The following is a 15,170-nucleotide window of genomic DNA, read 5'->3' as shown; positions in this document are numbered from 1 at the left end:
CATCAGCTGTGTTTGAGTGAGTTATAGTTGAAACAAAGCAGCTATACCTTAGATATTTAGATATGAAGTATAAAATTTACCTGATTCACTAATTTAAATATCTGATCAAAAAAATAAGTCTGAACGTGCATTTGAAGGCAACTTTCAGGACTTGACAGATTCAATATTCTGCACTTTATAATAATAATAAAGGTTTTATAATGCCATGATATCAACGTTTCAGTACAGATATCAAAACAAACTGTAGCTTGAATAATTTTTCTACATTTCTACATTTTTCTACAAAATCCTTTTTTTCTCTTTTTTTTTTGCATTATTTAAAATAAACCCAGTTTGTAGATACATACAATACGTAAATTATAATGCAAAATTGAAATGTAATTTCGTAATTTTAAAATAAAAATTTCCTGATTCAAATAATAAACTAGACCAGTCTAACTAGACTAAGTCTTTGTTTTCTATTCTGAGGGCATGAGCAGAGAAATAAGAAATAAGAACACGTCAGAAAAGAATTGGGATTTTATTAGACACTACAAATTACAGAGAGACAGAGGCCGAGGGCTGAACAGCACAAATAAATGTTATGCATCCATTCCATGACAGACAAGACCGAATACTCCTTTGTGTTGTATTATTATACACTCTGAAACAGTCCGTTGGTGTTGCCATGAATACAATGGTTACAAGTCTGTTGCAATGTCCAAAATAAGAAATGAAGGAGTTGTCAGTGTATATAATATATAGATTTTTGATGCACTAAGAAGCCCTTCAGTGCAGATCTGAACCTATCCGAGTGGTGCTGTGATGAGATCTTTACATTGCTGAGAGACTGGGGAACAGTCAGTGTATTCAAGGCACTGGAATAGACTCAGAATTATGGTTAACGTTTCCGGGTGAGGTAGTGAAATCACTCGACAGTGAGGTAATTTTGGGATACGCATGGATTAATTATTGGCTTTTTCCTATGTATATACGATTTCATATAAAGATGCTCCACAGATTCGTAGAGGCATCATTCCAGTCTTCACATTCTCTACAAACCCTGTTCACTCGAGTGCATCTGTGCAGAAAAGGTGTAGAAGGGAAACACCATCTAAAGCGCAAAAACATTAAGACAATAATTCGTAGTTAGAAAATCTTTTTATATTTTATATAGTTTTTCGCACACCCCTTTGGATCGGATAGATATTGATCAGCCAAGTCTGGGCTGGGATTAGACCGATGTATCTATTTGCTGTTTTATTGGGCCATTCTTGGCTTTTCTGATTGTTGGGTTTTAATGCTGTTACGTTACCTAAAATTTGAACACACAATGAATAAATTATGGAAGTCCGTGACTGCCAATATTTCAATCAGTCAATGTAATTAATAACATTTTATTTTCTATTTGTGTGCACATGATGGATGACAAAATTAAAATTTAACACATCCAAGTTCCATTTCCATGTAAAAAAAAAGCATAATTACAGCCAAAAAAAAAAAAAAAAAGAAAAAATTGCAAACTGGGATTTTAAATTTGAATTTTTCAAAAATTGAAACCACCAAGTGGAATCGTTCCTGCTGGGGGGCCATTATTCAGCCTTACGATAGTTTCAATTGTACATCATATGCACACAAATGAATTTTTTTCTTGCAGACAGTTAGATAAAATAATAGTTGATACCACTGTCATAGCTGTACAGTGAATTTCAAACTACAGCCAGCTGCAAACAGTTGGAAACAGGTAGCCTAGCTGTGTCCAAAGGTAACAAAATGTTCCTATCAGCGCTTCCAGCTCACTAAATAATATCTAATTTAGTTCATCTGTATAAAAATGTAAGTGTAAAAAAACAACACTGGTTTTTGTACAGAATTTCGAGTTGCTAGAAGGTGGATTTTGTTAGTTCTAATCACAGCCACACCAGCTGTTTCCAGCCAACTGGCTGCATCTTCATATGTCATACGCAGACATTAAGTCTTGTTCTAACTATTCTTTTAAATAATTTAATTTTAATATTTGCATACCTGAACTTCCATACAAATGATCAGAAATGTTAGTATCAGGCTTCAAAAACACAAATCGGTCCCATCCCACTCCTGACTGGCTGCAAAAAAGCTTTGCAGCATGCAGCTCTACACGACAACACAGCTAAGGTCTGAGGGGGGACTCCACTCTCAGCCTTCACTTAGGAAAAATAAAAGAAACTTCCCAGTGTCCATCACTCAGGTTCAGGGACACGCTACAACTGCATTGGCTGAAGGAACCAATCACACACAGAGCAGCAGTAGTAACCAGCTATAGATTTCCCTTCCTTCATAGTAACTTCACCCCATCAAATCAGATCAGAACGAAACAGGACTCACAAGCTGCGCGTTTACAAAAAGCCTTGGAAAGTTAACAATATTCGCCTTTGACGCCTGCCCAGGTTGGGCAGGTTGCGACACTAAACACGATGAACAAACTGTGTTTCTGCGTTGGAGTTGATGGATTTTGAAAGGGCCTAACTATACATTCTCTCTTCTGGACTGGATTTTGTTTGGTGCATCCGATTCCTATGAGTTTAATGGAATTAGCTTTAGATATGGGATCCTAAAGGTGGCACCAACATAAGAAGGAGTGTTAGTGATGATGATAAAAATAATGCCCAGGACGTTTAGGTGCTGCTGAATATCCACAAATCTCTGTAAAACTACCACATCCTAACTAATATAGAATATTAAAATACCACTATATGCATTTGTCTTTGACTTATATACTTGTATTTTTTAATAATATTTTGGATCTGTTGTGCCTTTAAAATACATAGTTCAGTAATGTATAGGAAAAATACTGTACAAAAACAACAACTTATAGAATAGGTTTATATAAACATATCTCTTGTAACCAATATATCATCTCTGTTGTGAATAGTTTGGTTTGCAGTAAACAAATTGATTGGGTTAACCACAGTATTGGACAACACCATCCAACCTTTTTTGTCAACATCTTTTACATTCATACAGCCATCTTTGAAAAGAAGGCAAACATAGAGCTACAAAGAGAGAGACTACAGACATCTGTTGATTCCTAAAATAAAGACACTCATTGATCATGCTAAGTCAAACAGAAGCGAAAAGAATTATCAACAACTTTGCAAATAAAAAGAAAAGATTCGTAAATAGCTTTTCATTCTGTGAAAGAAATCATGCTTAAATCTGAAAACAAGGAGGAGGCTAAATGACAACGAAGTCAAGAGAAGTATTAATACTAACAATTATATCAACAGAATATATATATATAAAAAAACAACAAACTTCCATCTGAGAAATAAAAGGTCGATAAATATGAGGCGGAGGAAATTTTGAGCGAGTGGAAACATTGCACCAGATCAGATTGTGAGACACGCATTAGTGCAGAAGTTAACTAAGGTTGTCTTAGTTAAGGGAGGGGAGCTGGGATGTGAGGTGGAAACAGGGAGAGATCTGCGAGTGGTGGTGGGGGTCATGTAGGTCGTCATGTCAGTTTAGTTCTGGACAGGAATTATTGCTCATTGATGAAGAAAAACCATAGTGGTACGTGGTACATAATCTAAAAAAGATTTTTTTTTTTTTTAAGTTGGGGGGGGGCTGAGATACAACATGAACATCAAGAAAGGATCACAAAGAAGTTAGAAGAAAAGCAAACCTAGTTCAGGGCTTAAAAACTTCAGATTTCAGGGGCAGAAGCAGGCGCTGACACGTCACATGGTTATAAGACAGAAGAAGAAGAAGGGAAACAGGAAACAGTTTTCAGTCCTGATGTCACGTATAAAATCGGTATGAAAGTGAACAACAAACAGCATGGCATCGTTTCTCAAAAGTGAAAGGTAGCGGGGGTTGGGGGGTTGGGGGCGGACTCAGCTGGTGGGTTGGCTCATAACTCCTCACAGTACATTAAAGTGGGAAGTATACATGTGTAAATATATATATATTCATCTATGTATATGTATATATATATTCAGTCGAACAATGTGTACAGAAAAAAAAAAGAAAGAACAGACAAAACGAAGCTTATCATAGAAGTCAAAATGACAGTTATAATACCAGAATCATACAGGTGTGTGTTGGAGGGGCGAGGAGGAGGAGGAGGGGCCGGTGGGAGGAAGAGGAGGTGGTGGAGATGGTGGAGGAGGAGGGAGGGGCAGTGCCACCAAAAGAGACACATTGTCCTTCAAACTCGAGGAAAGGGTGGGTTGGGGTAGTGAAGTGTTGGGGTAATGGTGGTGGTGGATGAGGGGGGCGGGGCAGGGTGCTGGGGGGGTCTGGGGGCCTCACAGGGGCCCGTGCCGGGCCTCGTATTTGGCCAGAATGTTCTTGCAGCGGCCCAGCTCCTTCCTCAAGTCCGCTACCTCCATGCGGAGAGCGGCGTTCTCCTTCTCCAGGAAGCCGGCCCGGATGGCGATCTGGTTCTCCTTCAGCCGCCGGGCGTCCCGTGACCGCTTGGCCGCCACGTTGTTCTTTCTGCGCCGGGCCCAGTACTTATCGTCCTGAGGAGCAGAACAGACGGGTCAGGGAATTCAGTTTCGTTCCTTTTCCCTCATCAACTAAATCTGATGCCTGGTCCCATCACCTCCACACACTGATCTATGACCACCATAGAAGCCCCTCCCCCTCGAGGGCCTCGGACCCTCTGTTGAGAACCTGGAGCTTATACATATATATTTTAGAAAAGACTAAAAATGTGTAGGTTTCATGCTGTGATTCATCTGAACTAACCTACCACAACAATTTAGCAGCAGTTGTATAAAATAACATTTTCTTGACTCCAGTTAAGCTACTTTATAGTTACTGACTTTATTTTGGGTTAAATTTGAAGTGTGAAAACAAAGTTTTCAGTCTTCAGCCCCCGTCTGAATTTCCCTTTTGGGTCTGCCCCCCCCCACCCCCACAGCAGCAGGTCACCTTCAGGTCTTCGGGGATGAAGACCTTCCGGGCTTTTTTGATCATCGGCTGTGGCTTCAGCTCCTCCGCGGAGAATTTGCGTTTCCTGGGGTCGAACATTTCCTGGCCAGGAACGCTGGACAGAGCCAGGTCTGCTGGGTCAGGCTCGTAGGTCATGGGCACCTGAATAGACTCTGGGTCGATGGGGCTGGGGGTGTCTCGGGCTGTGGGCAGTGCTGCAAAAGAAAAGAACACATATTAGCAAGTGCCTCCACAAAAAGCAGGCTGTTCTCTTGAAAAGTGGGTGTGAAGACTGTTGAAAACCTTTAATTATGTGTGAAAAGTGGTCGAAAACAGCAGGAATCAAACTCTAAGCTCCTCTGAGGTCAACTCAAACGGCAGAAGTGGCCCCATTAAAGGTCCCGGTGGCTCCTCCATTTGGGATAATTGGTTATTTAACAGCATGAGTGAGTCCTCATCAGCAAATCTTTTTTGTGATGCTCCCAACGCTGGACAGGGGACACAGGAGGAGCAGTGGTGGGTAACTCTGCTGAGAGGCTCTCACACCGGGCGGGGGGCCTCTGAGGGGGAGCTGAATGCCGCTCCCCCTCCGAGCTCACATATTTGTGTGTTCGAGGGCTGATCCTTGAAGAAATGTCTGACTTTGCAGATGTGAAGCTTTTCTGGAAAAACAACATCTTGTCTGCGTGTTCCTAATGTGACCAGCAGGTGGTGCTGCCACACAAGCTTTGAAAAGCACAGTTGAACACACTGACACAACATGTCACAAACTCTCTTATCTTCAGACTGTGCAGGTATCAGCAGCCCCTGTCAGCTGATCTCTGATGAGTTGCTCTTTAAACTGTGGAGAAGCTCTGCTCTGCAGCTTCTGCCTGTTGTGTGTGGCTTCTCTAATTGATTTGAAGTTTATGGGCCGACCGCTGGAGGGTGATTCAGGTTATTAGCCGGCTTAGAAGGAACAACCGCTCTGTGATTCATTACATTAGAACTTATTTGCTCTGTGCTACAAACCACACCTGTTCCCTGTTCGACACAAAAACCTTGACGAGCAACACAACAACTGGGAATACGCCTGAAAGCAGCCGAGTGCGGCGAGCATGTTCACTCGCTGCTGATGATCTGCTCTCAGCTTGTACATCCTGACCCAGATTTTTGTTTGCGAGCCTGCCGTGACAGCCAGTCAATGCCGCTGACCTTCGGTCAGAGTGTACGCAGACTTTCTGTTTCTGGCTGCGGTGGAGATTTGAGAAGAGGCCTTTGGTCTCAGCTCTGACTGCAAACAGGAAGTGTGTGTTCAGTCTGAACGCCAGGAGACGCTCCCCTACCCAGCAGAAGTGATGGGCTCTTTCATCAGAGACGTGAAAACCTCAAGCGGGTGCCACTCAGCCTCAGATTTGTCTGTTTAGCCCAAGGAAAACAAAAATTTCTCTGCTGACACAGAACACAGTGTTCATTTGAAGAACTATGCAGAGCTATTAAAGCGTCTAATTATCACTCCATAAAGCTGAGCATAAATGTGGAAAAATTCCCCAGTGAAAACAAATCAACAACTTTCTCACACATATGTTTCAAATACTTGCCTCCAGCAGATGTTGATGTTGCAGTCGGCTACACACAAGCAGGACCGGGTGTGGTTTAAAATTCTTCCATCAGATAAAACAAAACAATGACTTTATTTTTAAATTAAAGAAATGAAAACTCTGCTTTCATCTCACAAACCAAAGGTTCAAGCATCAAAGTGCTGAACGAGAGCAGGCAGCAAAAGAACATCAACTTCAGACCTGAATGACCCACCAGTTATTTTCTTGATTAAATGATCAATTGTTTAGTCCATAAAATGTAAGAAAAATTGTGGATCACAGCCCAAATATCTTAAAAATGACCCCCAAACCAAAAGATATCAAGACGAAACATTGGCTGTACAGCTTTCATCTTCATCTTCAGACACTTGGACAACTTTTTTTCAAAAAAGCATCTAGTGACAAATCTAGCATCTTTTTGGACAAGCTCCACTAACGTCCTCTCTCTGCGTCTACTATTAAATCAGGATTTAAGCTGCAGCAAAGCAGCTGTAAGTTAACATGTAGTCTTAAACGTCCCCTACAGTCTAAAGGTAGATGTCCATGTGTTTGTGATTATAAAGCAGGTCTAGGTTCTATATTAATACTGTGAAAGTATCAAAGCCTCAGTCCACAGAGAAATGCACACAGCCTGTATTCAGACACTGAGCCTTAAAACCAGCCGTCAGGACTTCTGGAACTTTGTGATGTCACAACAAAGCAGCCCTGAGCTATGCCCCAAGCCCCGCCCACCTGGACCCACCACCCAACCTTGCAGGATTTGGTTTCTCTGAGTGTTTACCTGAAATCTGCTATAGTTTTTTTGATCACTCAGAAAACAGTCAGCCAATCAGAGGAGAGGATCAGATTCTCTATGCTGAATGCAAATGGATCACAGATATGCTAATTAGCACATTACGTCATTAAGCAGCATTTAGTTTTTAGCTTTAGCTACCTTTCACTGAAAGTAGTAGATAACAGTTTTCAAATACATCCTGACTCTCGCGAGTCGGCCACACGCTGTTAATGATCGACTGATCTAAAGCTCCAAAGTGAACAAGACATAAAGAGACTGTCTGTGCAACTGTACCAAGACAAGTAGTGATGCAACAAACGATTACTTTAATTATCACTAATCTAATGTTGAGTTTCTTCAATCTGCTTGTTTTGTTTAAACACAAATATACTTAATCTAAAATGACATAAAACAGAGATTCTCATTTAAGAATCTGGGGCCAACTGCACAAAACGCATACGGCACTTCATGTTCAATTTCTCCTGAACTGAGGGAGTTACCTGAGGGTGTTGCACAGAATCTCTTAAAAGGTTTCCTTAGTGAAGGGAAAAAGTTCCAGCCTTTGCTGCAGTGAAAGAGATTTTACATCAGTGAGGACCGAGGAGACTTGAGGGTGTTTTATGCAACTGTTTTTATATTTGAAACTGGCCCCTGGAATTTTTCAGACAAATGTGTCAAAAGTTTGCCGATTTCACTTCTCAGATGTCAGAATTTGACGCTTCTTTATTGGCGTTTATGAAAGTAAACTGAACATCTGGGCTTTGAGCTGCTGGTTAAATAAAACAAGAAATCAAAAAGGTTACCTTGAGCTGTGAGGAATTTTAATAGGCTTTTTTTTTTTTGCCATTTTCTGACATTTTTTATATTTGACAATAACTGATAATAAACAATTGTCAGTGCCAAATATTTCCTGTTTCCAGCCTCTTCTGTCTGAGGATTTGCTGCTTTTTTGTTTTCTATCAATATAAACTATTGATCGGAAAAAACAAGACATTTTAGCATTTTCCACTATTGTATGTCAGTTTATGGATTAAACACGTTATTAATCAATCATAAAAATCAGCTGCCATCGGCTCCTAGAATCCCATGATTCCTCTGTAACACAGTTTCATTGTTGAGTTAATCCATCCATAAGCTACGACACATACACTCTGACATAACCTCCGCCATTCATAACCTGAGCTCTGCAGACGCCAAGCTTCTTACTAACTAAACTAGACGCTGTCTTAGACAATCTGTCAGGCCTGCACACAAAACTGGAAATAACCCACTTTTCCCTAATCACCTTTGATCTCCTAATTAGTGGAGTTTAAAACAGTAGCATGATCACGGGCTAAAAGTAGACGTACAAGCCTGTTCACTGACCCGTAATGTGCTCAACTGATGTACGACGCCGAATGTAGATTCACAAAATACCCCCCTCCACCTCCACCTCCTCCTGAACAGGAAATCTAAAATTAACAGGCCAGGAAAGGTGGCCCAGCGCTGACCTACAAAGAGCCGTGTGAGGCCTGAACACACAGGTTTCTTGGTTAAATACTTGTAGAACTAGTTTTAATCTGATGTGACAGTGACAGCATTTTTATCTATTCACACACACACACACACACACACACACACACACACACACACACACACACACTTCAGGCTGCAGGTCGCTGTCACGCTAGATGATCATATCAGAGTTACTGAGTGTTCTCACCTCCTCGTGCGAGTGATAATACTACGGTTAGCGATAAGCGGAGCTGTTGGTCGTATCTGCGTACAGTGACAGAACAGCTGAACTTTGACCTGGGTGTAACACGGGACCAACAACAGCCAAGTCATCCTCTCACACACTGCACTTGGGGGCAAAGAGGCTAAAAGATTTTTTATTTACAATTTTAAAAATGTAACAAGACCACTGCAACTGGTTTATAATTCTTATGAAGGCTGAACTCTAATTAATTAATTCGACCTTCAGTGAAGTGTTGTGTGAATATCCAAACCTTGATGCATCTTATTAGTCTGTTGCCATAGAGCTCTATTATTGTCCAGAGAAAATGTGTATTACAGAAAACAGTCTCCAACAAATGCACTATTCCCTCCGGTTTGCTTCAAGACTACAGTGTCCAGCTGTTTCAGGAAAAATAAAACTACATTTCTGTGACATGTTTTCAGTAGGAATGAAGTCAGACAGTACTGAGAGACACTGTTGGTTCAGGTTTAACAAAACCAGCCTTCTCCTCATCGTGTGCAGGGTGCTAACCTGCTGTCTGACTGATTTATCAGCCAAGTGCTGCAGACATGACATTCAAGTCAGGAGAACATCATATTCCTCCAGGTCGCTCAGGCAGGACATGCTGATCCTGTCCACAGGCCACGGGACATTTGAGAGGAGAGCTACTCTGTCTGCAGGAGAGCGGGCTGCAGGAACCTGCTGCTACAACACTGGGAAAGATAAAATCAGAGAGGATACTCTCTTCTGACAGGTGCACTGATAAGTCCTGACTGATCGCTGCTTCACACTAAATTATTCCTGCATGTTGATGAAATTATATATACATAATTAGCTCAGATCCTTCCTTAGATGTGCCGATTTATGTTTCTCTCCTCGCTGCCTTCCCTTCACTAACACACTGGAATGCATAACAATACGCCCTTTGACCCCTCCTACATCTGACTTCCCCTTTGGCCCCTGCCAGCAGCACACAGGGTCCATCTCCTGAACCGACCCCGACGCAGAGCCTCAACCTCTGCAGGCCGTTCAGACTGAGAAAACCCTGCTCTTGCATTTGTTGGTTGGTTGTGATAACAATGTTATCAGCTGCCTGCTGTATTGCTCGCAAGCAGAGCGCAGGCACAGAGAGGCTGTGGTTGTTGTGGGTGGTGGTGGTGGTGGTGGTGGAGCGGCTGGTTAGACGAGACGAGACAAGACGAAACTCTGCGAGCTGGAACAATGTTGCGTGCACGTGACAAAAGCACACCCGAGTCCATGTGATCTCCACAGGGTACAGCCTGTGCCTTGGCTCCGAGTCCGGAGCCGAGCCCGGCGAGGGAGGGAGAGGAAGGCTGGACGGGAAGCAGAGAGTGTTAGAGGGAGAGAGGAAAGGAGAGGAGAGGAGAGGAGAGGAGAGGAGAGGAGAGGGGGGAAGTGAGAGTGAGGGAGTGAGTGAGTGAGTGAGGGAGGGAGGGAGGAGAGGAGCAGGCAGGTTCATGCCGTGACAAGCTCCTGTTTGCAGCTCAGAGCTGCACACGGCGCCTGCATGTGTCCGTCACATGGCCCGGCACGCTGCAGGAAACCCCAGCCGCGTTCACGTGAAATATGAAGACGCACACACACACACACACACACACACACACACACACACGCGCACACACGCGCACACACGCGCACACACACACACACACACACACACACACACACACACACACATCTGTGCATGTAAGGCCCATGTGCGCTCACTCTGGAATAAACTGTGCTGTACAGATGCACTTTTAACTGACTCCTGTCCTCAGGTTTGAGCTGTGGCTCTCAGCTGAGTCTCCACCTCTCTCTGCACTTACAGCCATGTTGTCATATTGTCATTATTAGTCTGGCATAAGGTACATTTGCTATTTCAGAGAAACTGATGTAAATTAATGATGAATTTTTTAAATATCTTTGAATTTTAAACTGTTGTTGAAGCAGTTTACAGACTTCACTTCAGGCTCTGGGACCTTGTGATGGGACATTTGATCACAACTGATCACAAACAATTTGTTCAGTGCAGCTTTTTATCAATGCAGGGAGGAGCTGGGCAGGCGGGAGGCCATTAGGGGAGGCTTAACTATCGTAGCTCAGTCTGCATATCATTGTACTTACAAAAACTGAGTCATTATTAGGCTGCTATCAGGTAAACATCAGAGTATAGAATCATCAGCAGGTGAGGATGAAGAAATTGACACATTTTCAAAAAAAATCACAGATTTTTGCTACATTTCTGGTTGTTTTCCTTCAATATGACCCAGGGCTGGAGGATATGAGGATGTCTGGATGTGGCTGTAGCTGTTTGATCAATTCGTTTTCAATTTAGTACACTGGTGAACATGCTGCTTTTAAATGTGCTCTATAAATACACTGACTCCACATGACTGATCAACAGATTACAGTTTAGATATTCTGATTTTTCTTGCCTTCAACACTTATCAAATCCATTTTAACAAAAAGAAAACTACGATATATGTTTTGGTACAAATTCTCATCTCTTCACACGCTCAAACCTGTTTGTGTAAATAAACAGCCAATCATCAGCATTATTAGTTCTTGGTCCAAACATGCTGCATGCTGATTGGCTCACTGATGCTGATGTGATCGGAATTTGGTACAAGGCCTAATTTCATCCTCGATAAAAGTTCGATATCCAGCCTCAGATTTGAGGTATAAATGTATTTATCTAAAATATTTATATAAGTAAATAGAGTTTGGTGAGACATTCACTGATACCATCAAATCTATTGCCTAAAAACAAAGACTGGATGTGATATGATGTATTCAGCACATTACAGTGAATGCAACACCGTGTTTACAATACCTCATCAAGGTTTTTTCCTTCCTGGTCTTGAACTAGAAGACACAACACACTGAGAGGAAGTGTTTGTGAAGTGGTGGTACAACAGCTGTGGAGACCTACGAACATCACGCCGACACTTTTTGGCAGAACAACACTTTGTGAGACTTTGTGAGTTGTGGCTCTTTCAGGGAGAAGTCATGGACGATTTCGCCCGACGACGAGCAAACAGGAGCCTGTGATGTAATTAGGCTGACAAACGACTGCTGCTCAGGTTGAAATCAGGCTTTAAGAAGTTGACAGGATAGCGATCAATCACTATTGATCTGCCATCATCATCCAAGCTGTCTTCAATCATTAAGATCAGCTGCACAGAAGTTTAATCTGTGTTTAATTGACTGGAGGTGAAGTGTTCTGAATATTCTCACTGCTCCATTAACAGTCTATTGGCTCCTACCAGGAGCCCACCTCCTCAGCGTTTACAGGTGAAACACACATAAACAGAGCATTTACACTATCACACACACACCATGCCCCTCCAAACACTCTGTTTATCTGTCACATATCTTCAGATCTTCTGCCAGGGGGGCTTTGTGCGCTGAGTTTGGATGTGAAACACAAACCGTCTCCGGCGCCGCGGTTGGGTCTGACCTGCAGAGAGTTTGCTCTCTTCATGTTGATAGTGGAGGTCGCCCCTTTAAATGATTCAAATCTCTCTGGTGTCTGGTGAATTGAAAAACCCAAATAGTGTCTGGCAGCAGCTTAACAAACTCGCTTACACAGTTTCAGCTTCAGTCTAAGCACCAACTGCCTGCTAAATGTCAGCTCGCTACAATAATAAGATTTGACATTACAAACAGCTTCGTTTGATCTGGAACTTAGTGCTGTAATAACACGTCTGTAAAGAAATAAACAGCTTCAACGCTGCCTTTTTTAAAAAATGTTAAAATATGTCGATGATTCCATGTAGATCCTGATGTTCAGAGCTGTTAATAACATCTTAAAATCAGTCTCACTGAGTCTACACTGCAGGACCAAAGCAAAATAAAGTCGAGCACGATTCAGCAATTTATGAATTACATTTCCCACTAATGTGACCAACTTCTAGTCAGCAGTCACCAAACCCTGCAGGGAATTATTGACAATATAAATAACTAGGGAAGCCAACTGTTACAGAGGAAAAGTCTACAGCACACCTTTATAACCACAGCACAAACACACTCTAACAGACATGAATCATGGGAGACAGAGTCTGTTCTGCTAGTCAGAGCTTCATGATTGAGACTGTGCTGCATCCTTGGACTTGAGCCTGTTTAGCCTTTGCTGTGGGATTTCAAAGTCCAGTCCAGGGCTGTAAAATCAGAGCTTAAGTGTGTTAGTGTGTATCTAACCTTTAGCCAAGTGCTCTAACCAGGAGAAGCTTAGCAGCAGGAGCCAAATGAGAAACAGCTCTAAAACAAACTAAGCCACGAGATCTTTGTCTCTCACAGCATCTCAGGGCCGATGGTGGATGGATGGTGCGTGTGTGTGTGAGTGTGTGTGTGTGTGTGTGTGTGTGTGTGTGTGTGCAGCAGGTGAGCAAACAGCAGTGTAGACCTCCAGAGCCTGCCCTGACACAGGGGAGGCGTGAACAAGTGTGTGCTCCCACGTGTCGCTGGTGTTTCAGGTGCACGTCAGGCTCCACTGCATGTGTTTCCTACCTGCTGTGCTGGGGCTGTGGAGGCAGGTCTGAGGCGCCATGCCTGTGTGAACCGAGGTGGTTGCGCGGCTGCTGAGGTCCACCACAGAGGGTGTGGGAGGGGTGGGCTGCGGGGCCTGCTGGAGAGGGGCCTGTGGTGGCTGTGCTGCCTGCTGAGCCTGGTCGCTCTGGGCTGTGTTAGCCGGGATGCCGTTCTCCGACAGGAACTCCTCCAGATCCATGTACTCCAGCTGAAAGTTGTCCCCATCGTAGGGCAGGGTCTTGTCCCAGAGGGTCGGGCCGAGGAAGGCCGACTGCGGGTGGTTGGCTGCGCTGCTCTCATCGTCCAGCTTCTTTTCTTTCTCCTTGTCTTTCCCAAACCCTGCGAATGTTTGCACACAGTCATGTCAGTGTCTCAGATCACAGGTCAGCGCGCGGGTACGAACAGGAAGCATGTCTGGAGTTTAACAGATTAATTAGGAATTTCAGAATTTTCACTGTGAATCATTTTCCACCAAAAGGTAAAATAAAATAATGAAAACTGTCAGTTCATTATTTCTCTCTGTAAAAAATAAACTATTCACCTCAATTGTAATGTATGGATATTTTATTGTATAAATAAATTGTTATTTCTGTGAACTGACCCTTTGAGATATGGAGCTGGGTCTCCATTCATGTTCAGATGGTGAAATGACTCAGTGCACTGAACAATAAAACAGAGGGAGCAGGCAGCACTGACAGCAGCTGAGCAGCAGAGAGGGCGCCCTCTACCGACAGCCACCGGCACAAATCCCATTAAAGAGAGTACAGCTGATAAACGCAGCTCGGCGCTAAAAACTGCGCAGCCACAACAGCAACACACGCAAATCGACCTGCGCTCATTTAATATCATGAGAAGAGACTGAACGAGCCCGTTAGCTTGAGCTGAAGCTCGCGTCAACCTGTCAACTAACAGTCATCCGAGACAACCATCTCCCGGTTTACTCATCTCTGCCGCCAAGCTGACACCGGCTCCTTTTCCACAGAGATCGTAGAATAGACAGAGGGGTCACTCTCGGTGGGTTTGGTGAAACCTGCAGAATGAGAAGCTGCAGGTGCGACAGCCTACCTTCATCGTGATGGAAAGGCAGCTTCAGCGGGTTCTCCAGCAGGGACTTCAGGACGCAGTGGGTCGGCGGCAGGAAAGTTGGGTTTATAGGAAGAGGTCTGGCCATTTTCTCCATATGTCTCGGAGGGCAAGTGGAGAGTAAAGCTCGCAAACACTGAAAATGCCCCCAAAAAGAGACGCGACCGAGCTCGCTCGTCGGCCCGTTAGGGTCCTCGTAGACGGGAGAAAGGACGCCGGGGCTCCGCGCAGCAGCAGGACGGCGGGCGGCGGGCTGACTGTCGCTGGGGCTGGCGGGCGGGGAGCTGCAGCGGGAGGGCGGAGGCAGCGGGATGTGGCGGAGCCGCGGCGCTTCTCCGTCCATGTGCGGACACGGACGGCGGTGACGTCAAAGCACCGGCGGGGCGGGGACTGCTCTGGCGACGCGTTCACACGGCGTGGGAGAAAACAGCTTCGAAGCTCTGAGGGAGCGCTGGAAACATGCTGCCTTCAGGGGCTGTGGGAAAACTTCAATTTATGTTTCTGTGGCGAACAATCTAGTGTCAAATTAAAGGCAGAGAAGGCAAATATTAGTCCAATTATATGAGGATGGTTATCATGCACT

The 15,170-nt window shown here is 43.8% G+C and overlaps 1 protein-coding gene across 1 annotated transcript; it reads right to left on the bottom strand.

Moving 5' to 3' along the window:
* Positions 1–501: 501 nt before the first annotated feature.
* Positions 502–14,944, bottom strand: LOC139610644 (hepatic leukemia factor-like). Its single transcript, XM_071465093.1, has 4 exons — positions 14,570–14,944; positions 13,484–13,843; positions 4,900–5,114; positions 502–4,484 (listed from the first exon to the last, which is right to left on the bottom strand). Exons 1-4 carry the CDS (start codon positions 14,928–14,930, stop codon positions 4,269–4,271), a joined length of 1,152 nt encoding a protein of 383 aa, XP_071321194.1. The 5' UTR covers positions 14,931–14,944; the 3' UTR covers positions 502–4,268.
* Between the last annotated feature and the right edge of the window lie 226 nt (positions 14,945–15,170).

Source organism: Trachinotus anak, unplaced genomic scaffold (genome assembly GCF_046630095.1).
Source record: "Trachinotus anak isolate AG129_WGS33_773 ecotype Australia unplaced genomic scaffold, CSIRO_AGI_Tana_v1 ptg000003l, whole genome shotgun sequence".
Classification (NCBI taxonomy): Eukaryota; Metazoa; Chordata; class Actinopteri; order Carangiformes; family Carangidae; genus Trachinotus; species Trachinotus anak.
This window is presented reverse-complemented; position numbering and strand designations above follow the sequence as displayed.

Coding starts and splice junctions, on each gene's coding strand:
- LOC139610644 (XM_071465093.1), bottom strand. CDS start 14,930: ATGGACGGAGAAGCGCCGCGGCTCCGCCACATCCCGCTGCCTCCGCCC. Junction 5,115..13,483: donor CCACAGCCCCAGCACAGCAG/GTAGGAAACACA, acceptor TTTCTTTTGCAG/CACTGCCCACAGCCCGAGAC. Junction 4,485..4,899: donor TCATCCCCGAAGACCTGAAG/GTGACCTGCTGC, acceptor TCTGCTCCTCAG/GACGATAAGTACTGGGCCCG.